The 26,863-nt window shown below is 34.1% G+C and overlaps 1 protein-coding gene across 7 annotated transcripts in view; it reads left to right on the forward strand.

Annotated features, from left to right (window-relative positions):
* WAC (WW domain containing adaptor with coiled-coil) overlaps positions 1–26,863 on the forward strand; it is a 77,555-nt gene that overhangs the window by 37,269 nt on the left and 13,423 nt on the right. For 5 of the 7 annotated variants that reach the window (XM_033105380.1, XM_033105383.1, XM_033105378.1 and 2 more), the window contains exons 4-7: positions 4,526–4,632; positions 10,372–10,487; positions 11,053–11,165; positions 15,539–15,847. In XM_033105380.1, the coding sequence (XP_032961271.1) occupies positions 4,526–4,632; positions 10,372–10,487; positions 11,053–11,165; positions 15,539–15,847 (645 nt within the window). The remainder of the gene's footprint in view (positions 1–4,525; positions 4,633–10,371; positions 10,488–11,052; positions 11,166–15,538; positions 15,848–26,863) is intronic. The other 2 variants (XM_033105384.1, XM_033105385.1) reach the window with 1 other exon arrangement.

Raw genomic sequence — 26,863 nt, forward strand, 5'->3', positions numbered from 1 at the left:
AGTTTGGAAAGCATTTGGGGAAGTAGAGGTCCTTGAAATCTTTCATTTAGTATGATATTAGGTATACCTTACCTGTTTATTCATTGTCATGTTCTGAATAAGGACATAATGCCATAATATTTTGCTACTAGTAGAGTGAAAACTGTTTCACCTTTTGAAAAGCTGGTTGCAGTTCCCAGCCTTATTTGATCATGTAGAATTGTATATACAGTTCCTGGTTTCCTGCTTACATCTGAGTTCCCTTTTCTAAATGGGAGGGCAGTCTAATTGCTTTAGTGCCCCCTTTTGCTGAGTCAGTATGTTTTGCTGCATTTTTTTTGTTTTTCAGAGTACTCTCCTAGGACTCTGTCTTACTCAGAGTGTAGGTTATATTCTTTTTACCCTTAAGATCCAGCTTTCGAAGTTTTAGAGGATGCCAAATAAGGATTATTTATTCTGCCTTTTAAATATTGAAGGTTCTGTCAGGTACAAGGTCATAGTATCCCTCTCTTGGAAGCCTTTAAGACTTGCTTTATCAGTCCTAACTTTAATTTCTTAACGTTGGTTTGAATGTGTATTATTTAAAACCATTTTTATCCCACTTCTCTGCAGATGCTACTTTTCTCAAGGAGATAGTTTCTTTTTCTTTAAAATAGTAAGCATTTTTCTTGGTAGTGGACACAGAGCATAAAGGGTACTGGACCATATAAACAACTTTTGCTTCCTTTGTTGGGCCAACTAGCATCCATGAGACTATCTCACCAGCATATATATTATCTTCCTTTGTGTATTTGACTAATCATTGGATTTAGTAGTAAAATTCTGAGTTCAAGTTTTATGTATGGCTCTACTTTTTGGATGTATTACCTTCCACAAGTCACTAATTCTATGTGTCAGTATTAGGTTCTACATTATACTAATAATGAAAAAACAATTTGTGTTCTAATCCCGCAACACTCAAATTCATCGTGGGATAGGATACAAAAAAATAATGCGAGTTTTTAAGATAAAGTAGGAGATTTCAAAGAAATTGTGTCGTGGCATTTTCTCTAGGTATGGCTCTGGAAAATCATAACTGCCATCCTCATTACTCTGTCACTGGGGAGGGTGAGCATAATCACTTTGCTTTTATGCTTGTGTGTTACTTCAGTTTGGAAAGAACTAAATGGAGAAATTAAAAGGCTCAAATGAAATACTCCCCAAAAATGCTCTGGTAAAGCACGTAAATTGTAGCTTTTATTATAGAGAGTTGGCTTTGCTTTAGCTTATTGTGTTTATGTTATTCTGGGGCAAATCTGCCTTTCCTTTACTTCTTAAGCATATTCTCCTGGCTGGATCTAGCCTGTGTTACCATAACATACTTCATGTAAAACTTCTTTTACTTAATTTTGAATTCTGTTTAAGAATGTCACTTTATTCTTACAGTTTTACAAAAAATATCTGTATCTTAATCTTGCTCCTTGCTTTTTAAAGTTTCATTTGTTAGTTTTGCTATCTGGTCTAAATAAATCTAATTCGTAGAACACAGAATCTAGTCCCTGTTCATAAAGCTCCTGTCTCTGAGAATGACTTCATTCTAAACAGCTGATGTAGTTTTCTCTTGACTCTAAAGTCTTAGGCTAATGTGCCTTGATGCTTTTGGTTTTCAATTATGTTGTACCCCCTGAAAACACATACTAGACCTAAATGGTATCTAATACGACAGCCGGAACGTCTGTCAGGCTGGTGGAATACCATGTCTTCAGAGGTAAGAGCTTAGTTAGTTGGGTGCTTGTCAATTTTTGAATTTTCATTGATACTAAGAATAAAATGGAGGGGATTCCTGGATCTTAACCTCATGAGAGTTCCGTAGACCTCATTTCTAGCATACCTTATGTTTATCGAATATTCTGCCTATCGTGCCTTTTAACAAATCTTTATAATGTGGCACTTTTGTTTTATGGGTTTAAGCTATTTCATAGACCATTTTGCACAAAAATGTATGTAAATAGATGTCTAACCCAGACTTAATGTATTACTCCGGGGTTCATTTCGGTCAATAAGATTGGCCTTTTCGCCATTATTGCTGATGTTTATGGAAATTTTCGTGGAAATCTCAGTTCCACTATTAGTGTATGTGGCTTTCTATTAGTCTGTATTACCACTTCTGTTTATTTGTGTTCAGCTATAAACCTGTGATTTTTAGAAAATTTTATGAATTACATCTGGAAAGTACAAATTTTGGCATAGGTCTAAGATTTCCTTTAAAACTTGGAGTATTAATTTTTCTTTGTAACTGAGTGTGTTGAGGTCCTCCGACCATCCCCAGGTTTGGTGATTCTCTAAGAGTACTCACAGGACCCAATATGTAGTCATTATCGTGGTTATGACTTACTACGGTGAAAGGAGGCAAAGCATAACCAAAGGGAAAAGGCAAATGGGGCAGAGTCTGGAGGAAACCTGGTGCAAGCCTCCAAGGATCTTCTCTCCGTAGAGTCACATGGGACACGCTTCATTTCTCCAGACTTGAATTGTGAGAACAGTGTCGTGTTGTGTACAAAAATGTTGTGTAACGAGGAAGCTTCTTAGAAATTTAGTATGCAAGGTTTTTACTGGATTTGGCTTATTATGTAGGCACTCTCCCTAGCACCTACCAAAAGTCTGGATTCTCAGTAGGAAAGCACGTGTTCAACATAAATCATATTACAGTACATGCACAAGCAACTTAAACACAGTGAATAACTCTTATTGTTGTGGGAACTCTCCTAAAAAATCTAGGTTCCCGCAAGCCAGCCAAGGGCCAGCTGCTCACGCAGGCCTTTCTAAGGATAGCAGTCTTAAGCCTGCTGTGTTAACTTTTCTGCCCATTGATCTTATTCTTAACTGATTTCTTCTTGATTGTGTTCATTCTTACAATGTTTATTGAGTTTGTTACCTACTCTATTAAAATAGTTCAGTGTTTTGCATAAGTATATACTATCAAGTGAGATAAAATTAAAAACAAGTAGATGAAGAAAAAACATCAGGCATCTTAATCTGCAGCTCTGTTAGGAAATTTCCGCTGTTATACCTACATTTTACTCAGTACTTAAGTAACCCTCTTTTGTATTTTGTCACATCACTAGCTTTATTGGGTCTTTGAGTCTGCTTCTAGCTGGTCCCTCTCGGGTTAAATCTTAGCTATTTCCTGTTTTCTTGCCTTCGTCTTATTTCATTCTGAGCTTGTGGTGCATACTTATTCTATGCAAGGCAAAGTTAGAGGCCCTTACCTTTCACGTCTAATAGAAGAGACTTCAGATGCACTAATAGAAGAGACCCAGTTCTTCATAGATCTGCCAACCATTTCCACTTGGATATCGTCAGTTATCTTCTGTGTGTCCCAGTTCACCTTTTTTTATCTACCAGGGGTGCCAATAAAATGTGCACACATGTGACTTGTATTTATCTTTCGTTATTGGTATATATTATTACAATTTTAATAGTTTTTTTTAAATGAGTTTTTACTTATTCCTACTCATCGCAACTCTGGATCTGATGGCTAAAGAACCTCAGATTACAAAACTTCTGTAGTTACTTAAAGTAGTTTAACATGAGTTGCTCTTTCCATAATATATAAACTTCTTATACTATATATTTATTGAATGCCTACTGTCTATTATACACTATTAGTCCCTGTCCTCAAGGGCATGAAACTAATTCTTTGACCACTGGACCATTTAAATTGCTCTTTCCACTTCCAGTTTTCGTTCATTATAGTGTAGCCTTCATACCATTGCCAGCTCAGTTTTTTTTAAAACAGTTGAATTATGTTACTTGATGTTGAAAACTAATGTGGAATGAGCTGAAATACTAACTGCGATTTTTGAGGTGAAACATTTTCTGTCATTAATCAGTGTTTTTGCAAGTCTGGAGTTTTATACCTTGGCTTTTCTTAAGACAATAAAAATTATCCTGCCTGATGATTTCTGTGATGTTTAGATTACTCATAAAACTATGAGTTACATTTATGCATTTTTTTAGGTAGGTCCTGTTATTAAAAAGCTTGATGACATTTTTATCATCTTAAAAGCAAGTACCTTACTGAGACTTAACTTCTTGAAAACTTTATACTGTTTTAGTTGAAAAATTTGTGAAACTATTTAAGAAACTGAAAAATAATTGCAAAAACATATTGGATAATTGTGACTATTCTGTATCAGTTGAGGTTTTGTGCCCTTTCCTCTATGTATGTTGTGTTTCTGTTTATCCTTAATAAAACTTGTAGTAAAACACCCTACAAGTTGCTAGAAATGATACAGATGAGGTTTTCCTCATCTGAGTATAAATAACATTATTCCATAGGATATTAGCCATGTAGTATATGTGTTCATTAAGCCATATCTTTAGTAGGCTCATAAATACTTTATACATTAATAAGAATTATGAATATGTATATATTCCTAATGCTTATGTAAATGATTTAAGGATATACCATGATATATATATATATGATATGATATAAGGTATGATAGACCAATTTAAACACGAAACACTTGTAAGTTGTTTTGCTTTTTGTTTTTTTTTTAAGGGACCAGTTACTCTCCACAAGAAAATTCACACAACCACAGTGCTCTTCATAGTTCAAATTCACATTCTTCTAATCCAAGCAATAATCCAAGCAAAACTTCAGATGCAGTAAGTATATGAACATGCTCAATTTTGGTTTTTTTGGAATTTATTGAAAAAAAACAAAAAAACAAAACACCTCACACCAAGTCTTGTTAAATCTAATGTCTTAAAAAAATTTTTATTTTTAATCTAAGTTGGCCTTTTCTTAATATGTTTGAACTAATGAGCTAGCCTTACTAGAACTGAGGGTAGTCAGAAGACACCCTTTGGCATTATTTCATCAGTATTCCTGTACAGGGCAGAATTTTACCATTGAGATATCGGAGAGGTAAAGAACCTCAGATTATGAAACTTCTGTAATTAAAGTAATTTAACATGAGCTACTCTTTCCATAATATATAAACATATATTTATAGAGTACCTACTGTGTGTTATACACTGTTAGACACTAGTCCCTGTTCTCAAGGGCATGAAACCCAATGAGGAATTTTAGGTAGTTCTAAAATGAAGTAACTCAGTTTGAATTTTTATTAATTTAAGATTCAAATGAAAGTTCTAGTGCATTCATTCAGCAAAAATTTAATAATTGTATTTCAATTTGCCAAGCATATTCTAGGTTGTAGAGAAATAGAACCAAGAAAATGTGGCACATCTTAAAGGAACTTTGTGACCTGTGGTAGAGATAGAAAAGTAGACAATTAAAACAGTGCATGTTAAAGTTGCTTTGGGAGCACTCAAGGTGGGGCTGGTCTCCCAGCTTGGATGAGGAAGGTATTAAAGCATATGTAGTGCTACCCAACAGGTTGAATAGTTGAAGAGAGCTGGGATTTCTGTAGCATGCAGAGGAACAGCACCTACAAAGATAGAGAAATGTAAAATAGCATAGTATGTTTGGAGAACTACAGGATTTTGATAATGTGAAAGAATGGGAGGAGCTCAGGTTACAGATATAACTGGGGGTCTGATCACAAAGAGTTACATATCTTGCTAAGGAATATGAGTTTTATAGAAAGGCAGTGGAGAACTGTTGATATAATTGGTAAAGTAACATCAGATTTGCAATTTGAAAAATTAAGTAGCCGCGAGGAAAATACATTATAGGAAAGAAAGAACGAACAGCTTGAAGGCTATAGAAGCGTAGGTTGAATCCATCAGATTTTTGCCTTGGATATTTGGGTGATCATCATACCTTAAGCGGCTTTGAAAGATTCTCAGTTAATTATTTCTTGTCCCTTGTTGAAGCAGTATAGATAGTACATTTCCATAGAAAGTTGAGTCATCCATGATAATATTTTCATAAAAATAAATTCAGAATAATTTTAAATATTGTGTCAATCAGGGTCCAGTTGGAAAAATAAACATAGTAGCTATTTTTAGTACAATTTAATAATACAGAATTTCATATACAGGATTGGTTAAGCAGATATCGCAGTTATTAAGGACAGAAAGAAACAGAAAGGGACACTGAGGGAACACATATGTAGTGACTGCGTCTTAGGGACTGAGGAACAATAGGAAGAGTTAGTATCAGAATGGAATAGCTTAGGGGAGGAGGCCTGCAGAGCTGGTGTTAGTAACCTCTGAGTGGTGTGATAAAGGTCTGGTTTGGGTTAGTAGCAAAGAGCTGGAAACTAGAGCCAACTGGGGCAAGTAGGCTTTTCCTTTCTCCTGCCTTTCAGTCTTCCTCTAATGCCTACTGTTGGCAGAATCTAACCGGAGTCCAGCTGGCTAAATCGGATGTAATTTGCATTATTCCAGCCCTAGCATCGCAGAACAGACAGAATATAGAAGGGTGGTTTTGAGGCTGAGACAACAGCTTGATAAAACTTCACAGGTGTTATCATCAAACTACTTGTGATGAGTCATTTTCAGTAAGACATACACTCAGGATTTTAGAATGAAGAGCTCAATTTTTGTCAAAAATAACTCCATTAATTTACAAAGTTACACTAATGCAAAGTTCTGTTTATCCCTGACGATTCAGATTTGGTATTTGTCTCCTGTTAGGACAGAGGCAGGCCACGTGGACATTACCTTGGTTTAAAAAAACAAAACACCTTATTCACTGAAAACAAATTCCGATTATTTTGATTTTCAAGAAATGAATTAACGTAGTGAAATCAGAATAAATAATAATCAAATTAGCTTGAAAGACCCAAAACCTGAAGGACGTCAGGGAATTTCATTACATGAATGGAAACTGAAGACTGTTAGAGAATGGATTAAATGTGTTACCTGTTTTCAGAATCAGGGTTTCCCTTTCTGTAGATTTCAACTATAGGTAAAATTAACCTCCCAGTAGTTGTCTTTTTCATTATAATGTACCCAGCAGATATGACACATATATCAATTACAATCTTACCTGAGAAGTGGGCTTTTGATCATTTCTGAAGGTTACTTGTAAACTGACTTTGTCTTAAAATTACTATAGTGGAAGTTTTTGAGTAGTAAGTAAAACATAAAATTACCTTTCATCTAATATTTTCATCTTGAAAGAATAAATGAACAGATGAGTATTAGGTCACCATTATTTTAACCCAAGTTAAAATAAGGAATAATAATAATAGCTTTTTGAAAAATGGTTTTTGGGTTTTTGTCTTTGAGATTTTAAAGTTTTAAATCTGTCTTTGAAAATCACTAACAATATTATTTAGGGTACTAGATAGACTTTTGGTTGTATAGTGATTTATATTCACTGTTGCAAGTTGAGTTGAAGTCACCTTATTTTTTCAGTATTAGATTAAGATATTTACATGTAGTTCCCTGCCAAGTCCTGTGATGAACATTTTATTGTTTTTTTAACACAAAGCCTACCTCGCCCTTGGTAACTATTTAGGAAAAGCTTGTTGAATATTCCATCTTCCTAAATCATGATAGGGCTTGTAGGAATCATATAGACTGTTTAGATAAGTTATGCATACTTGTTTTTTGGGGTTTTTTTAAGAGACCTCTGAATCTCAGAAATAATGTTTTCATTCTCATTTAAAGACATAATTGGACTCTTCCCTTTTAAGTATGCTTCACCAATTTTGATTTGCTGGCAAGCACTTTAAATTCAATCCTAGATGACTTTCCATTTATGTTCCAACTCCTCTTATCAGTTAAATGTCTTCTGTATGTGTTGGAGCTTTTAAATTTGAGGCTCCCAGGATCTCTTTTCTGTAATCAGTCTTACCTGAAGATATGCTACTTAATTTAAAAAAAAAGAAAAGAAAAGAAATTTATGAGAAAACTCATAGGATTCCGTGAAATGATTTGTTACAGTGAATGCCATCTTTGATGTTCTTTAATGAACCATTCTTTATTAACAATTCATAAATTTTAAGATTAACTATTTCTTTTTCATAGTTTAACTTAGAGAAGAAGTAGTAGGACTCCATATTTTGGAGAGAGTAGAAAGGGAAGGTGCCTTTTTTTTTTTTTTTTTAAGAGAAAAGCAGTATTCATAGAAGAGTTCTAAAAGACGTTTTGAACTGACGGAGGGCAGATAAGTGGCTCAGTAACTGTTCAGTGCTAATCTTTTAGAGCAGCCATTTTCGTACTTTTAGTCTCAAGACTGCTCTACATTCATGAACTTGGAGAGTTTTTTGATGTGGACTCTATCAGTATCTACCATATTAAATTAAAACTGGTAAATTTGAAAAGTAATTCGTTTAAAAATCAATTATAAACCCATTACGTATTAACATGTAATACGTTTTTAAGAAAAATGATTATTTCTAAAACAAGAAAACTGACATTGAACATGTCTTTTATGCCTGAGTTAGTATAATAGAAGATACCTAGAATTTCTTATCTGATATGCATTCAGTGTTTTGTGATATCAAATCTTTATGCAGTCTCGGAAAACACTTTGATAGAATGAGGAGAAAAAAGATAAAACTATCTTAGTTTTATTATGAAAATAGTTTTGATCTTGTGCAGTGATCTCGGAGTCCCTTATGGGTTCCTGGACAGCACTTGCAGAACTACTGCCTTAGGGTATATGTTGGCAATTACTTCGAGCCTAATTTAGAAAACTTGTAATGTTTTCAGGCTTTTTGTTTGGTTAGTTCTTAATTTTAGATACGTTTTTAAAATTAAGAAATTTAACACCCGAGGATCTCTAATGTATAACATGGTGACAATATTGATAACACTGTATTGTATAATTGAAATTTGTAAGAGAGTAGAACTTAAATGCTTTCAACAACAACAAAAAAAAAGCAATGTGAGGTGACAGATGTGTTAATTAACTAGATAGATGGGCAGAATCCTTTCAGTGTGTATGTATATCCAAATCATCACTATGTACACTTTAAATATCTTACAGTTTTGTCAATTAGACCTCAGTAAAGCTGGAAAAAAAATACTTTGGAACAAAAAAGAAATTAACACTTGTTGCACATTAGCATTTTAAAAATTACTCCATTACTTAAAGTCCTCCCCCCCACACACACACCTTTACCTTTTTTTTTGAGCATGAAAGTGGCCTGTTTTGAGAAAGCTCTAAGTTACTGGTATGTGATTATACTGCTAAATCCTACAACACCTACTTGTACTAAGCTAAGATTTGATAGGCAGAATCACCGCAGTGTCATAGACCCACGTTCTTCAAAGTTCTGGTCTTTGAACTTTTAACTGTCCTGAAGTTGTGCCAGAATATGAATTTACTGGCATTAAATATACTGTTTAGTTGATTTTTTATTTTTGTTTTTTTCTTAAAGCAAGCCTTTTGGCTAGGGAAGCAGTGTGTTGATACATATTTTAATGGAAGCTCCTTATCTCGTCCAGGACAGGCAACAGTTCCCCAAACTAGCACTTTGAAGAGCACTGGTCTAGATCACTCTCATCTGCCCTGGTCTCCTCTGTCCACCTGCCTCAAAATCTTTACTATTGAACCCAGAAGAAAGGAAAGATAGGCTTCCAAAAGTATATTACTTCATTTAATCTTAAAGGTCTTTTGAAAAAATAGTTAAGAAATTCATCTGAAGTATATTTGGGATTCTACCAGATTTCCTGGGGCCAGTGCAAGTCCCCACTTTTTGAGATTAGTTCCATGGAAACTGAGCCTTTCACATTTGTCTAATTTCATTGTAATTTTACAGTGCCTATAAAATACACGCAAGAGACTATATCTGAGAACTTTCAAAAGACAGACCAGTTTTAGTTTCAGGACAATGAGTGCTGCTGCTGATCCTATATATTATATGAGACAAGATTTAGTTAATACTTGACCTATCTCATGGATTTCGAAGGTGAAACAAATTCATAGCCCTTAATTAGCTTTGTGTTTACATTTAAGTTTGTTTTTTGTGGTTTTTTTTTGCTGTTTTTCACTCAGTAACAGTAAATACAGGCAAGTTGTTTTCTTATACTGTATGTGATTACTGTTGTGCCCTAAGAGTTTAGAACGGATGTGCTCTCCTGCCATCAAATCAGTCACTTGAGAATGAGTTCCCTAACCTCCCCTGCCATGTGGCTGGATTTCAGCAACTGAAATTATGATAATGGGGAACTTTGTAATGCCTTTCGAAAGTCAAGATATTGTTAATTTCATCTTTTCTTTCTGTGTCTAATCAACTAGTATTAATCTATTTAATTTTATATTTATAGAGTTTTCCATTATCTTTGAAGGTTTTCATAGACTAAGGTCTCCTAAAGTACATACATAGATAGATAATTAATTACATCCTAACTTAGGGCACCTTCATCTTATAAGTCTTTTCCAGTATGTGTGCTTTGAAAACCATCTACATTCTTTATACTTCATATCAAGTGGTTAAATAGTATTAACATTTTCTAATTTTTAAAAATATTTTTAAGCCTTATGATTCTGCAGATGACTGGTCTGAACATATTAGCTCTTCTGGGAAAAAATACTACTACAATTGTCGAACAGAGGTTTCACAGTGGGAAAAACCAAAAGAGTGGCTTGAAAGGTATTTGCTCTTAATCTAATTCAACAATATTTTTCATTCTTTATTCTGTAGGTTACCATCTTAGAACACTAAACATTCTAAGTTTAGGTTTCTTATCATGATACTCCTATTTTTAATTACAGTGGTTGGCCTATTGTGTTTTCCACTTCTCTTTACTATTTCTCTGTTTACCTTTGGGCCCTATCCACAAGGGCTTTCAGTATACTTATTTTAAAATTTCATATTAATCTACATTCATGTTACCGTCCTTACAATTTGTAATGCATCTTCATTTATAATTCTTGTAGGATACTATTTTTCCTTCATATATGTAGAATTAATGTTGCAGAGTTTTGGTTGTAGGGTTAATGGCATAAATAATTGGTGTAATATTGCCATCAGTGAGAAACATTTAATACTCTGTTTGCTGCATCCCATCTGCCATGCGAGTTAAATGATTTTATGGCTATGTTCAATTCTTTTATTTTCCATATACCATTTTGTTGAACATTTGGCCAGAAGTGTTATATGTGGACTCATTATATCTGGTATAATTTTTATGGGTTTATCTATTTTTTATTTTTAGAGAACAGAGACAAAAAGAAGCAAACAAGATGGCAGTTAATAGCTTCCCAAAAGATAGGGATTACAGAAGAGAGGTGATGCAAGCAACAGCCACTAGTGGGTTTGCCAGTGGAAGTAAGTATTAATTTTCTTCTTTGAAACAATAATGATGTTTGATTCATTCCTGTAGTTCATTTATGTTACAAATATATACATGCATAACCATTTATATATGTAAACTAATATAAATAGAAACATATAAGGTTTCCTTTATGTTGGATCTGTTTCCCTAACCTCCACCATATTTTCCCTGAAAAGGGAAAAATATGCGCAGTGGAATAGTACACACATGTATTCATCGCTATCCTAATGGCTATAATGCAGTTGAGTGGTTAAAAAATACAACTTCGTGTTGTGGATTGACTTCCTTTTAAAACAGGAACTTTGCCCCCCACCCCCAAGTTGTGTACTATTAACTAGACACTGAAATCCCTTCCAAAACTCCCTGGGTTTCAATCTAATAATTGAATCAGAGCTACCCACAGATAGTGGCATCAAAGTACCTATTGGTGTTTTGTGTTATCAGTAAAAAACTTGTTTATCCTTATATTTGGAAACTGATTTCAACATGATCATAGATCTGTGTAACATCTCCATACTGTAAGCATACGTTAATGTTTTTTTGAGGCCAGATTTTGTCCAAGTGGGACAAGATGAGTAACATACATTTGTTTTTAATTCAAATTATATTTGAATGTGATTGCTTTTACTAAACGTGTTCTATTTCCAGTGTCTTCCCTTATCTAGAATAAAATGTAAATGCCATACAGAGTTCTTCAGCCCTTTATCAAATTTTGAAATTCCAAGAATTTTAAAGTGTGTTCTAGGAATCCTCAGACTTAAGCGTTTGAATCTTCCCCCTGTAATTCTAAACAAAAAAAGGAGGTGATCTATTTGATCTCAGCAAAGAATATTAATTTTTTTTGATGGGAAAAATTATTTAAGATTAAACAGTAACAACTTTGCAGGACTGAATGTTTAAAGTATGTTCCTTAGAACATTTCATTTTTTAGTGAAATTGTACTTAAGAATTCTTAGAAAACAAAGTGATTTAAAGTACTGAAATTATGAAATTAAGAATATTGTATTTTGAGACAGAAGAGTGGGGTGCTAGCTCCATTTCACCTAATACCTAAGTAACTGACTTTTGGCAATTAAAAATGAGATAAAGGTTTTCCTCTCTAGGTGTAAAAAAAAAATAAATAAGGCACCCAGCTTGTGGGCCTCCTGAACAAATTGTTTGGAGGTGTGGGTGGGTATCGATAAAGAATGGCAAAATGAGTGTAAAAAGAATAACTGTTTAGTTATTGGGCTAAGCCTCTCTTAGTGGCTGATGGTTCCCAGAGAGGAAAAAGATCAGAGCCTAGTATGTCAGCTTTATTCTTTGCAAAATAACCTGTCATTTAAGTCACTTCTTCTCCACTGGGGTAGAGAAAGTGAAGGCAGTAATTGAGATCTGGTAGAAATATTGATGGAAGTGAAAATACTATTTTTGTCTTTTAGTAAGCCATGTTTAAGGAATTAAAATCAATTGTGCTTTTAAATTGTTTATCTTCATGCTTTATGATTTCAAAAGTAATGCACTTTTGTTATTCAAAAAGTAGAGAAACTTTTGTTATTTAAAAAGTAACAAAATATTTGTTATTTTGTTATTTAAAAAGTAGAAAAAATTTTAATCCCATGCCCAGGGACTTACACGTTTTTCTATCTCTTCATATAAATGTACATATTTTTCCACCAAAAATGGAATCATATGTTACTGTTTTTAACCTTTTTGTTCAGTAATATTTCAAGGATATGTTTCTGTGTCAGTTTATAATTCTACGTTTGGTATGTTGACTGCGGGGTATTCCTTTTTTGGTTGTGCCCTCATTTATAAATAATCCCCTCTCCGTGGATATTTAGGTGGTTTTTAGCTTTTTCCTATTGTAAAAACAATGCTTTGATCCCTATCTTTGCTCTTATCTCTGATTACTTCCTTAGCTAAATTCCTAGAAGTGCAAATGAGTCAAATGAGTCTGGGTTTGTGTTGAAATGTAGTCGTGTATCACACTTTTTTGACTTTTAAGTATTGTTTGGGAAAGGACCTTAGCTGTATTGCTGCTGCTGCTGCTTTTGTTTTTGTTTTTTTGGTTGGTTCACGGAGCTATACTTGGTGTGCTGTAGTAATACTAAGCCATTTAAGCATTTAACTTGGTCTATCCAAAAATGTTGGCGGAGTTTTCCCATATGTCCAATACATTAGTGTTCATGTAGGGTAAGGCTTAAAGCTTTATAATTCCTAACTGCCAGTAAAAGAAGTGTGTATGTATGTGGGTGTGTGCAGAGGGCACAGGGAGGATTGGGAAGATTTTATATGTAAGGACATGAAGGTAGACACAGGTTTTTAGAGGTTCTTTGGTTGTTTGGGTTTGTTTTGTTTTGATTTTGCAGTATAGTAAATGTTATCCACAATTTGACATTGAAAATTATATGGATAAAATTTTTAATTTGATATTACTGCTACTAGATTATTTTTATCTTTTACATGTGCCTGATAGAGTGTTTGCTCAATGGTTAGAGAAACCTTATCTTGGGGTTCCTCAACAGTAACTCTCTCTAATGGCATTTTGGGTCAGGTATTTCTTTGCTGTGGGATGTTGTCCTGTGAGTGTTGTAGGATGCAGAGCACCATACCTGGCCTCTACATACTAGATGCCAGCAGCACGCCTCCCCTCTCCTCTGTTGTGACAACCAAAAATTTCTCCACACATTTTCTAAATGTCCTTGTTGTGGGGGATGTGCAAATAGTCACTGCCTGTGTTCTGTAGAGTTGTGAGTAATAGAAAGCTGGTGCAGCTATATCTTCCTCAGTTCCTATAACACTGCTGCCGTGTTTTTTCCCCCAAAGCTTACAAACGTTAAAAGTATGTTTAATTTTCATCTGAATATGTTTACTTCATGAATTTTGACTGTTGCAGTCATACAGAACTAAAAGGAAATTCTTGGTAGGGGAAATAAAAGTTCTGGGTAAGCAAGTCACAGGATTGGTGGGAATTGGGCGTGTTATTGCTTGTTATGTCTGTCTCTAAAAGTTTCTATTGTAATAGTATTCTTTTCAGGAAGAAACTTTAGAATAAAGTTTTTAACTTTTATGTGCATGCAAGTTGATAGTATTATACAACAAATATATGTGTTCTGTGGTAGCCCAGTCTATTTGTTCATTTTTCTGATACAGTGATATATGTGTAACTCATAACACTAAATTTCATTTAAGTCATTAAGTCAGAAGACTGTGTTTTGATCTGATTGAAGTTTTTTGGCAGTACCTTTTGTTTTGGTGTAACATGTAGGAGTTGTGCACCGATGACTTGAAAACTGACTTGTAGTTTCAGCGTACTTCCTTCCTTGTGCTGTCTTGGTCTCTAGACTTGGAGGAACCGTGAAATGGAAAAAAACAACACAGTATTCAACAGGGAGGGCGTCCTTTGGTAATATTATCATTACATAGCATGTGCTTGAATCTTAAGATGTTTCTCTACTTGGAAACATAAAACATACATTATTTTAATTCTTTAGTTACTGATTATTATAATTTAGGCTAGAGGTTGTTTTTTTTTTTGATAAATACAAATTTTGTTACTGTGATGGTTGAATTTTTCCTCCTTTTGTAGTTTTTGTAGAAGCAAAAGTACTTATTTCTGACTTTAAAATATTTTTGTAGCTTTAAATTGGAAGAGGCTCTATATAACTGATAATAAACAGCAAGGTTTTTTTTTTCTCACTATACTGCAGATGTAGGGCTTCTTTTTTCAGATAGCATTATCCGTAACTTGATTTTATAACCGATTCTGGTATTTGTTAGCATCACTAAAATATTGATTTACTTAGCTGAATGCACACAGTTCATTATAAATTTAGTCATCTCAAAATGAGGTCGTTTAAGCCCTAGCAGAAACTACTTTAGAGCCCATTTAATTAGCTACATTAGTGTTCAGAAAAATCAGGCTAAGTAAAGCTAATATTCCTTTGCAGTTGAACCACTGTGGATAATTCAGTTAATTATTAGAACCTGTGATCTATATTTTAAAAGAATGGACCATTTAGTTTTTCAATTTTTAAAATATTTAAATTTTTTTTATTTGAGTAAAATGTTATAACTCCATATATTGATTTTTTTTTAATGTTATGTTTGAACAATGGTGTGGTTCTAAAGAATCCCCAAAAAGTAATAGCCCACTTGAAATATAGATTAATATTTATAGTGGAGCTAACTTCTTCCAGCATTTAGATATTTATATGCTAGTAGTAAAACTGCAGACACTAACTGGGCTTGCAGTTTTTTAAAAAGATACAAGTACAGGTATGTTGGTAAATTAGCTGATGTTCAAGACAGGATTCTAACGTAATCTTTTTTCTTCCCCCTTCCGTCATTCCAACATCTCCTTTTTTCGAACTGTGAACTAAAGTGGAAGACAAGCATTCCAGTGATGCCAGTAGTTTGCTCCCACAGAATATTTTGTCTCAAACAAGCAGACACAATGACAGAGACTACAGACTGCCAAGAGCAGAGACTCACAGTAGTTCTACGCCAGTACAGCACCCCATCAAACCAGTGGTTCATCCAACTGCTACCCCAAGCACTGTTCCTTCTAGTCCATTTACGCTACAGTCTGATCACCAGCCAAAGAAATCATTTGATGCTAATGGAGCATCTACTTTATCAAAACTGCCTACACCCACATCTTCTGTCCCTGCACAGAAAACAGAAAGAAAAGGTATGGCATTATTACTAGATGCTGCACGTTGAACTATAGTTTGAGTTTCTGATTATATTACATTATTTCCGTTAGCTTAAATAAGACTCTTATACATTTTTTAAAAGGTTTAGAATGTTACTGAATAGATGTAGGTCTAGAGTTAGCCATATTTAGCTTTTTCTTTTAATTTTTAATTACGAAGCCTCATAACTGTTTTTTGTCTTTGACACTTTGAAATCCAGTACTTAAAAGTTAGTAATGATTTCTTTAAATAATTATCAAAGCCGAATGACTGTCCCTACGTATTTGTATGCAGTAATTTTCAATTTTTGTGATAATTGTCTTGATGGTTTAGTTTAGAAATTGTCTCAATTTTCTATTAAAATTCAGTATGAATAGAGACATTTAAAAAACTTGTCATTTACATAACATGCAATTATTGGTTTCAGTTTGTGAATTAGAACATTGGGTCATAGGCCGCAAGATAAGGAGTCTTAATTTATGAAGAGTAGAAGTTAAACTTTGCAATCCAAACTGTGTTTATCCAACTCAGTGCTAATAACCATAGCATGTTCAAAAAATTTAGAAAAAAATTGTGCCAGCTGCTCCTTGGGAGGTGACACGTAAACAGAAACAGTGATGGGATAAGTATGTTTGCAGACCACTAACAATCCCAAACTTATACTTTATAGTATGTTTTAAGAAACTAAAGAAACGAAAAGACAATAAGTAAACAAATTATCATGGGTAGACCCATTAGTAGATTAGCATTAGGAAATGTTGAGGCACTTTTAAGTGTCATGTGGGTTTTAGGAGATGCTGCATGGACATAATGAATCTTTAAGCATTTAATCTATTGTCTGATTCATTATTTCATGTTGAGTTACTTTGTTGACAGAGGGTTCAGATAATTGCATTTCTTTTGCTTTTAGTTTCCTCTCCTTGCATGTTAGTTTCCTCTGTGCATGTTATTTGAATTTCCCTTGTGGCAGTTGTTAGACATTACTAAACCATACTTTCATCATATAGTACATAATATCATCAAATGTTAAATTCCCCAAAGCTGGTTTGTATCAAAATTCATATCGACTTAGCCCGTGTGTGTGTGTGCGCGCGCGCGCGCGCTCGCGTGTGTTCCTGTCCCAAGATTCTCTGGGGCAGGTCTTGCCATACATGGACTCAGGACACATCTGAGTTGGTCTCTACTACTTGCCCCCCACCCCATGCCTTATCATTTTGCCTTCTAGAGCTCAGCTGAGGGCCAAGGGCAGCTGTGCAAGCCATATTTACCCTGATGCGGAATTAAATTTACAAAGAATTCTTGAGAGATGAAAACTGAATTAATGCAGTAATTGTTAATATGATAGTACTTTCTAAAGGATGTTAGGGTTTTTCAGTTCTTAAATAATTTTATTTTGATTTATTTGGTCAGAAAATTTTATTTTAAAAATCCTTGTCAGTTTTTTAAAAAAAATCTTATGTCTTTTAAAAGTCTATCTCATTTTACTTCTTGTTGACTTAACATTTTTTAATCTCTTAACTCCTTTTTAAAACTTTTCCTTCCCTGTCTTCTGGGATACTGCTGCTCTTCAGTTTTCTAGTTCTGTTATTTTCCTGCTCCTTAAATATCAATAGTATTTAGTCTATTACTGTGATTTGTTTTGTTTTTTTTCTTGCTCAACATGTCTTCTTTTGCTGGGTAATCATTCTGTGACTATGTTGTGTGCATAAGTGACTTCCAAATCTTTATTGCTAACTCATATATACCCGTGTCTGCTTCCTTTCTGTAGGCACTTGGTATTTGTTACATCTCAGAATACAGTGTGTCCCAAATTTCTCCCTTTTTCCACAGTTTATTCTTAGGTTGTCAGTAAGTGACAACACTGTGTCCCCCCGCACCTCAACTATTCCTTGTTCTTCAACATTCTTGCCCACCTTTGCCTACCCGCTCATTGGCAAATCTTGTATTCTTCTTCCTATATCTTACCTGTTTATATTCTTTTGTTTATACAACTGTCATTATTGAAATGACATCAACTCATCTCTCCTGAGCTAACCTTCTCATTATTGCTCTGCTTCCTTCTACTCAGTCTATCCACTTATGGTGACATCATTATAAATAACTTTTTGATTGGATTGTGTCAACTTCCTTTAAATTTTCTAATGGTTTCCCATTGTCCAAAGGATAAAGTTCATATTTCATAATAAGGTTAAAGCAAATATTTGACAGTCTAGTTGCAGTGTCTCACTAGCTTGACCTCCATCATTCTACTCTTACATTTCCTATAATTCACCTGTTAGAAATTTGTACACTTCTGAGGGCATATTATGATCTTTCATGTTACGAGCCTTTGTTGAAAAGAAAGACATGTTCTTTCATCTATTACCATCCTGTTGAACTCAGTACTTTTTCTTTAAAAGCCAGATCGAATGTCCTTTGGTTCATTCGTTAACTTCTCCCAATCTGTTTCCCAGATTGTACTGTTGTTTATTATAGTACTTATCACATTATTATTTTAGTTCCTTCAATTAGACTGTATCCTGTTTAGGGTTAGACATTATGTTTTATTGCGTTTTGTACTTTGTTCACCTTCTGCCCTCTTGTTCCATGCTTCAAACACTATTTCTAACATACTTAATATAATTAAAAATAACTGTGCCAAGTGTGGTGCTAAGTGTTTTATAGACATTTTAATTTATTCCTTAAAACAACATTGTGAGGGGGAAAGTATTGTCTCTCAGATGTGAAGAGCCTAAATATTACCACAGTCTAAACACAATGTTGTATTAAAGGCAGCTTCTCAAATCCATGTTCTTTCCATAAAACCATAGGAAATGAAAGACCTAACAAATCTATATTTATTTGAACTCTAGTAATTTAAAATTTCTGACAAATCATCGGTGATTCAAGTTTAAATTCTACACGATGTTTGCTAATCACAAGCTTTATGTAAAAAATTTATATGTAATAATTTTATTGAACTTATTGTTAGAAACTTGATTACTTTGGAATTGCCTCTTTATATAGGAGAAATTGTACTGTCTCTCCAAGTATTTCTGCTTGCCCGTGAATTGAAGATAATATTTACAGTTTCCTTAAATTATATAACAATTTGGATCTTTTCAGGTTGCTTTCCAGTTAGTCTAAATTTGTGAAAAATTCCATTTGAAATGCTTTTTTTCTTCAGTAGAGACATTCATGTTATTTAAATTAAACTTCCTCTCGACTCTTTTCATCAACATAGTGATTTCCTTATTTGGATTTTCCTTAATGATATGTATGAAGAGGTTGATGGTTCAAATAAAATTGGTTTCTTGGTCATAAGTGCTAATAGGACACTAAGCTGTATCTAAGGATGTCAACAATAGGATGCTGTCGTAAATGATACAAAAGCAGGGTCTTTCTTAACCGTGGATCTATCCATAGTGCTTGACAAATAATAGGCACCCAGTAAATACTTGTTGTAGATGGATAAGTAACTGAAAGAATGATAATGAGCGTGTTGAGGGTTGCCAGGAACACCTGCCCTGGTCATGGTTTTAAATACGTATTTAGAGAAAAAGAAGAATGTTGTATATGTTGTTCATCTCATTAAAGGATACCAGCAGTAGATTTAGATCTGTTTAATACCAGTGTGTCTTTTGAGAAAAAGAATGTAAAACAAGTCAAAATCTGTCCTTGCTCAAGGGATAGAAGTGTGGAGAAGGTGTGAAGCCTTTCGGTTTTAAATTCTGGTGTTAGGTAGGGTGAAACAAGGGGTGTGGGATCAGGTACCTCCTTTTAGATACTTATCTGTTAGGGTAACATTTGAACATTTGGCAAGATTAATTTATTGGGCAACCATATAACAAAGTAACAGAAACTCTGATGTGAAAAAAATATCTAAAACTGATTTTTATCAGTTGGCAGGCACCCCACCCCGTTGGCCATTCCAAACTGGCCTTAACTCCACCCTCTCTCCGCGATTTGTGAAATGACAAAATAGGCAGGAAATACGTATCTTTTTTTCTTTGGCCAGATAAGTTCCAGAGTCAGAAGAGTTTAATGGCCTTAATTAACAAGTTTCTTATGATTTATTAGCATAGACAAGTTTGAAAAATAAAGTGGCCTCAGAGACATCTATTCAGTGACCTTAAGCTAGCTCTCTGATTAGCATGTCAATATTCACATAGTTATCTGCTGGTTCCATAGTCTTCATCTAATGGGAAGGAGGATTGTTCATTAACGTGAGGTGTGAGTCACTGGTATAAATTTACCTTTTGTGTTTCGATGGTATTTGTAGACTGGGTGAAATTCAAATGAATCTGAAGATGGAAATGGCTAGTGGTAGCCTTTTTGTGGCTGACGTAAGTTATTAACTGCCTGTAGTGGGTCACATTCAGCCCTCTGTTGCTTTGCTTTAAAATAATTTTTATGCTTACTGAGTACTCGTGAAAAATTTGAAAGCTGGCCATATCGTTATTCAGATATTGTTCAATAACTGAATATATTGTTGGAGGAATTTAGTCTGTTTTTAGTCCATAGGTTTAAAATTACATTTAGTCAACTTAGTCAAGATGGCAATTTGAATAGTGGGACAGTGGAAATACCTGTAATGAAAGAGTATTAGAAAATATTTTTTATAACTTGATGATTAGGGAAAGTTTTTTTAATCAAGACCCCAAAATGCATTTGACTTAAAAGAAAAAGTTGATAAATTTGACCACGTAAGACATTTAAAACTTCTCTATGACAGTGATAACACTAAACAGGTTGAAAGATGAATATCAGATTGTGAGAAAATATTGCAGTATATATAACAGTACATTGAGGACATTAAGAACTCATCAAAGCAATATGAAAAACAATCCAATAGGAAAATGAGCAAAGGATATGAATAAGCCTTTACAGAAGAGAAACTTAAAATTGCCAACTTTGCCTTATAGTTACAAAAACTAACTCAAAGTGGATTAAAAACCTAAACTTAGCTAAAACTATAAAACTTTTAGAAGAAAGGGGAACATCTTCGTGACATTGGATTTGGTAGTGATTTCTTGAATATGATATCAAAAGCACAGGCAACAAAAGAAAAAATAGATAAATTGGACTTTGTTAAAATGTAAAATTGCATCAAAGGACACTCTTGAAAGCAAAGACAGCCCGCAAATGGGAGGAAATATTTGTAAATCATGTATATGCTTTGAGATTAATATCCAGAATATATGAAATCCTGTAACTCAACAACAAAATGAAACAACCCAACTTGAAAATGGGCAAAGGACTTGAAGAGACATTTGTCCAAAGAAGATGGCCTTAAGCATAAGAAAAGGTCCTCAACATCTTTAGTCATCAGGGAAAGCAAATCAAAACCACAATGAAATACCATTTCACACCCATTAGGATGGCTATTATTATAAAAACAACTGGAAAGTAACAAGTGTTTTTGAGGATGGGGAGAAATTGGAACCTTACTTGCTAGTGGGAATGTAAAACGACAGTAGCTGCTGTGGAATAGTTTGTCAGTTTCTCAAAAAGTGAAACAATTACCATAAAATCCAGCAATTCCATACCTAGGTATATAACCAAAAGAATTGCAAGCCAGGGAATCAAACGTATTCATACACCAGTGATCACAATAGCTAGAAAGTGGAAACAATCTAAATGTCCAAATTGTGGTACGTGTGTGTGGGGGTGTGTACGCACATTCAGATAATTAAGTTTGCAAACTCATCCTGGAAAAAGTGCTACATACCTTATTTGCCAAATATTACTACGGTCACCTTCGAAGTACTCCCCTTAGGAAGCTATGTACCCACACCACCGCCCAGCCCACCCTTTAAAGCAATTTTGGAACTTTTTTTTCTGGAATGCCCATCTGAGCTGTCATCGTATTACCCTTGATGTCCTGAATGTCATCAAAATGTCTTCCTTTCACTATTTCCTTTATCTTTGGGTAAAGAAAGAAGTCAGTGGGGGTCACATCAGGTGAGTAGGAAGGGTGTTCCAATACAGTTGCAGTGGTACCTCGGTTTTCGACCGTAATCTATTCCGGAAGACCGTTCGAGTTCTGAAACGTTGGAAAACGGCCGGCAGCTCAGCCTCAGGATCTTGCACTCACAGCGGAAGCCGCGTGACATGTTCAACTTCCGAGGCATGTTCAATAACCAAAGCATTTACTTCCAGGTTTATGGCATTCATAAACCGAAATGTTCATCAACGGAGACGTTCGAAAATCAAGGTACCACTGTATTTGTTACTGGCTAAAAACTCCCTCACAGACAGTGCCATGTGAGCTGGTGCATTGTCGTGATGCAAGAGTCATGAATTATTGACAAAAAGTTCAGGTCATCTAACTTTTTCATGCAATCTTTTTGGCACTTCCAAATAGTAGTAAACTTGGTTAACTGTTTGTCCAGTTTTGGTACAAATTCACAATAAATAATCTCTCTGAAAACAAAAAGGGTTAGCATTGTTGCAACAAGTTTGCAAACTTAATTGTCAGACCGTGTGTGTGTGTGTGTGTGTGTGTGACACACACACACAGTATTACTCAATCGTAAAAAGGAATGCAGTTTTGATGCGTGCTGCAACAGGGATGAATCTTGACAACCTTATGCTAGGTGAAGCAAGCCCAACCCAAAAGGACATAACATTGTTCGATTTTACTTACGTGAGGTACCTAGAATGGGCAAGTTCATAGAGACAAAGTAAAATAGTGCTTACTGGGGCCTGGGGGGATGGGGAGTTAGTGTTTAATGGGTACAGAATTTCAGTTTGAGACGTGTTCACTGGAGGTGATGGTTGCACAAAAGTCTGAATGTACTTAATGCCATTGAATTGTAAACCTAGAAATGGTAAACTGTATGGTATAATATTACCAGTATAAAAAATTCAAGAGTACCAGTACCAGTACATACTGGAAATTAAAATTAAAGTGAGATTTTTCACCCTTAAGATTAGTGACAATTGAATGTGGGGAAACACAGTCGGTGTGTAAATTGGTTATTGCAAAGATCACTTCAACGTAGTAAAATCTGTTAGAAGTTTTAAAATATGCTTATCCTCTGTATTACCATAAAGATTTTCTCAGTTGAAGAAAACAAGTTGCAAAAATGTCTATATAATAAAACACCAGCACCATATTTACATATATTTCTAAATGCATAGAAAATAATTCTGGACGGATATGTGATTAAAAATAGATATTCATGAATTACAAAATTAAAAAATTAAAATGAAAGTCACAGATTATATGCCAGGTGTTGTCACCCAGTTATCTTAAGTTTTTTCCACTACACTTGAATACTTTGTTTTCCTGTATAACTTATCCATGTTGTACTCTCCTGTGTAACACCATTACTAGAAAATAGAATAAGCAGGCTACCCTGTTGCACAAGTATTTTGAGCTTTGTTCCCATGTCCTATTCAGTATTACAGCAACTGTCGGAACATCATAGGAAATTATGATTAGAAATGCAATTAGTACCTTTTACTCTTTAGATGTAGTATGTTTTTAGGTATTATTGTAGGTCACAAAGGAGTTATTGGCATACCAGAAAAATGTAGGTCAGAAATGAATTTTGACTTCGGTTTATGCTCTCTTGGGTACTTTGAAAGGGTGCCTATAATTAAAAGAGGTAAGTGATAAAGTTAGACTATACTAACATTTCTGTGTTAAGTCTAGTCTTTGGTAGGTTACTCCCCCTACTGGTAAAAATTGGAAATATAAACGAACAATTCATAATTATAAGCATAAATGGAGAAAAAAAGGTTTTATCAAAGCAATATGCACATTTTAAATTAAAATCAAAGGATAACATACCTTTGGCTCATATTAAAGAATTTGTCAGAGATTTACAAGTCATAGAAATAATCAGATGGTAAACAATTTAGTTCATTTAAGTTTAAAATAGCTTAGGAAGAGATCACTAAATATCCTGAAAAAGATCACAGGCATACGCCAAAAAATAAAAACGCTAAAGCTAAAACCGGGCACCATTCCATTACCAAAGACTGAACAAATACTCAAAGTAACCTAGGTTTCTTGAATGCTTGGGAAAGGTTGCATTTAAGGAGTGAAACTAGAGACTGACACTTTTAAAAAGCAGAAGAGCCTATTGAGATGGATTTGTAATGCAAAACACTATATTAATTCTTTTATATAAATTCATGTTTTTAGGTAGCCATTTCCAAAAATCCAAATTTCTTATTTATATTTAGTTTGATACAAATCTGTATGAACATACTAAGTATATTAGCCTCACAGCTAAATGATTAGATTCCAGATTAAAAGGTTTCAGACAAATAGAAATGTTAATTAAAATTAAATACCTGTATAGAAAAACACACTCAGAGACTGTTTACTTGTTCTGAATAGTAGTTTTGTTGCCTTTGTGTGTTAAAGTAAAAAAAATGGTTGTGTATTTTATAAGATTATTTAAAGTAAGTCTAAATAAGTTAAATTTTGTCTCAGACTATATAGCATTAACTCAGCTTTATGAAAATAGCATAAAGAGAGCTGTTATCTGCTTTGACAATTATTTATGGCGACCTTAGACTTTCCTCTGTTTTAAGTTTTGAACCTAGAGTTTTAGAGAGAGAACACATTTACGTGCTCCTGGCTGGCCTTTAATTGCATATTCAGGCATCCAGTCAAATACATATCTTGGTGCTAAGTTCCGTTTTGTATCAGGGCTACAGAGATAAATACAACAAAATTCCTCTCCTTGAAGGAGTTAATGTTTTAATAGAAGGGAGGTATACTGTGTTTCACGGAAAATAAGATAAGGGTCTTATCTTATAGGGTCTTATAAGACCGTGTCTTGTTTTAATTTTTGCTCCAAAAGACGCATGAGAGCTGATGGTCCGGCTAGGTCTTATTTTCGGGGAAACACGGTAATAAGCTATATAATAGATGCTGGGTAATGTAATAGAACTCTGAACACAGGATGAGCACACAACCAGTACCTTTTATAGTTTAATGGTAAAACTGACTTCTTTTCAGTATAGCATTTTTTATGTATATTATTAAACTCAAATCAGTTATTCTCAGTTACACTTGTAGATTGAGGCAAATAATATTACAAATGTTTAAATAGCATGTAACATGCTTTGGAAGGGCATTTGTGTGGGGGTGAGTGGTGCTGTTCTCTAAAATAGTGTGAAAATAGAATGTTGACGCCCTGCCTGGAAAAGCGATAATAGCTTTTCATTCTGTCTTTGATTTTAATCCTTTTCCCACTCAGTTCTCCATGTTTGTGCTGTTTTTTATTTTGTTTTTATTTTTGAAGTTAAGGGGACCTTGAGAATTCTGTAATTAATTTTTTCATAACCAGCAGGGTATGCCAGAACCATCCATAGGAGGACTCTTACAAGTTCAGTGTTCTTGGGCCTCACCAGGTTCATTAGATCTGGGGTGGAGCCCTGGGATCTGTTTTCTTATTTATTTATTTATTTTTATACTTCACAGGTGATTCTGATATGAATTCTGTTGAAAACTGGTATGCACAATCAAACCTTTCCATAAATTCTTACCTTTAGAGATGTCACTTGCTCAAGCATCCCATAAGTATTAATTAGTATTATAGTATCAACTGGTTTCCACACTGTTCATCAATAATCTTTTCTCACAAAACTGTAAAATATATCTTCAAAGTAAATCAACTTATTAAAATTAAAAGTTAAGGATGTTTAGTTTTTGCTACTGTATTTTTTGTATGGTGATACATATTTTCTATTTTGGGATGTTTTCTTGGATTGAAGGACAACACTGAAGCATATTTAAGCCTGTGTTAATTTTTCAAATCCATGGATAGATTTAGCAGCACCAAAACAAAATAGAAAACTCACACCTTCTTCTCCAACTCCTTTCATTAAAAGCAGGAGAAAACCACACTAAAAGTAACAAAAAGTAAGGATCATTCCAAAGGGATAGGATTACTAATTTAATTGTTAATGCAGGAAGTGAAAAAAACAGAACTTATTTCATTCTAAACATTAAAATGCCCTTAGGCTGTATATTCCCTAAACTGAACCTTAAGGGGTATGATTTGGAGAAAACTGCTGTTGTGGTCTGCAGTTGCCCCATAAAATGTAATAACTGACAGTAGTTTTTCAAAAGGAAAATCTCATTTCGTTCAAGTGTCTTTATACTTGTCTGTGAATCCAAAACGCAAAGCTTAACATAGGTAGACTGCTAGACTTACAGACACTCTTTTAAAATGTGTCCCTTACAAAAATTAAAATAACTGCCTTTCAAAGATTAAAATGTCTTAGGTCTTCTAACTTGATCATAATTGATCAACACATCCTTGAAATGTACTTCAAGCAGTTATGAGGTTCGTGTTTTAAAGAGCTATATTGCCTAGTGTTCATTAATAGTAACGGTACTTAAAGGCTGATAGAGCAGTCTTTTCAGTAAGCTTGCTAGTAATTCCCAGCTTCTTTGGGACCATGAATATTAATGAATGTTTAGTTCCTAGAATTGAAAATGATTTACAGTTACTAGATTAGCAGTTTAATATTCAAATGCAGTGTTCCTGAAACTTATACATCATAATAGTTTTAAATCAGTTACATAATAGATATATGAGCTTGAACATCTTTAAGAAATGCATATGTATGGGAAATTAAAGATGCTTAAGCAAATTTTCATATTTAGTCTTTAAGCTGATATTATAAGAGAATTTGTATGAACATCTTGAATAGTGCAGTCAGTCTTAATGTTGTTACCCATAAGACCTCTGTTTCTAATTCTCCTTTTCCATTAAAGTCACTATATTAGTAAAATTCCATGGTATGAAAATAACAGTTTGTGTTCATTTTCCTCTTGGTGGACATTTGGTTTGTTTCTAGTTTTGTGCTAAAATAAACAGTACTGTGATAAAAATTTTTGAATGTTTCTCCTGATTTAGGAATGTCAGCATTTTTCTAAGGGTATATACCTAAGTGGAATTAATGGGTCATGAAGTGTGCATGTCCAATTCTTATAATGCCTAATTATTTTTCAATATGGTTATATAATTTAGTCTCCTCCAGAAATGTGAAGTGTTCCT

The sequence above is a fragment of the Rhinolophus ferrumequinum genome, chromosome 5 (genome assembly GCF_004115265.2).
Source record: "Rhinolophus ferrumequinum isolate MPI-CBG mRhiFer1 chromosome 5, mRhiFer1_v1.p, whole genome shotgun sequence".
NCBI lineage: Eukaryota > Metazoa > Chordata > Mammalia > Chiroptera > Rhinolophidae > Rhinolophus > Rhinolophus ferrumequinum.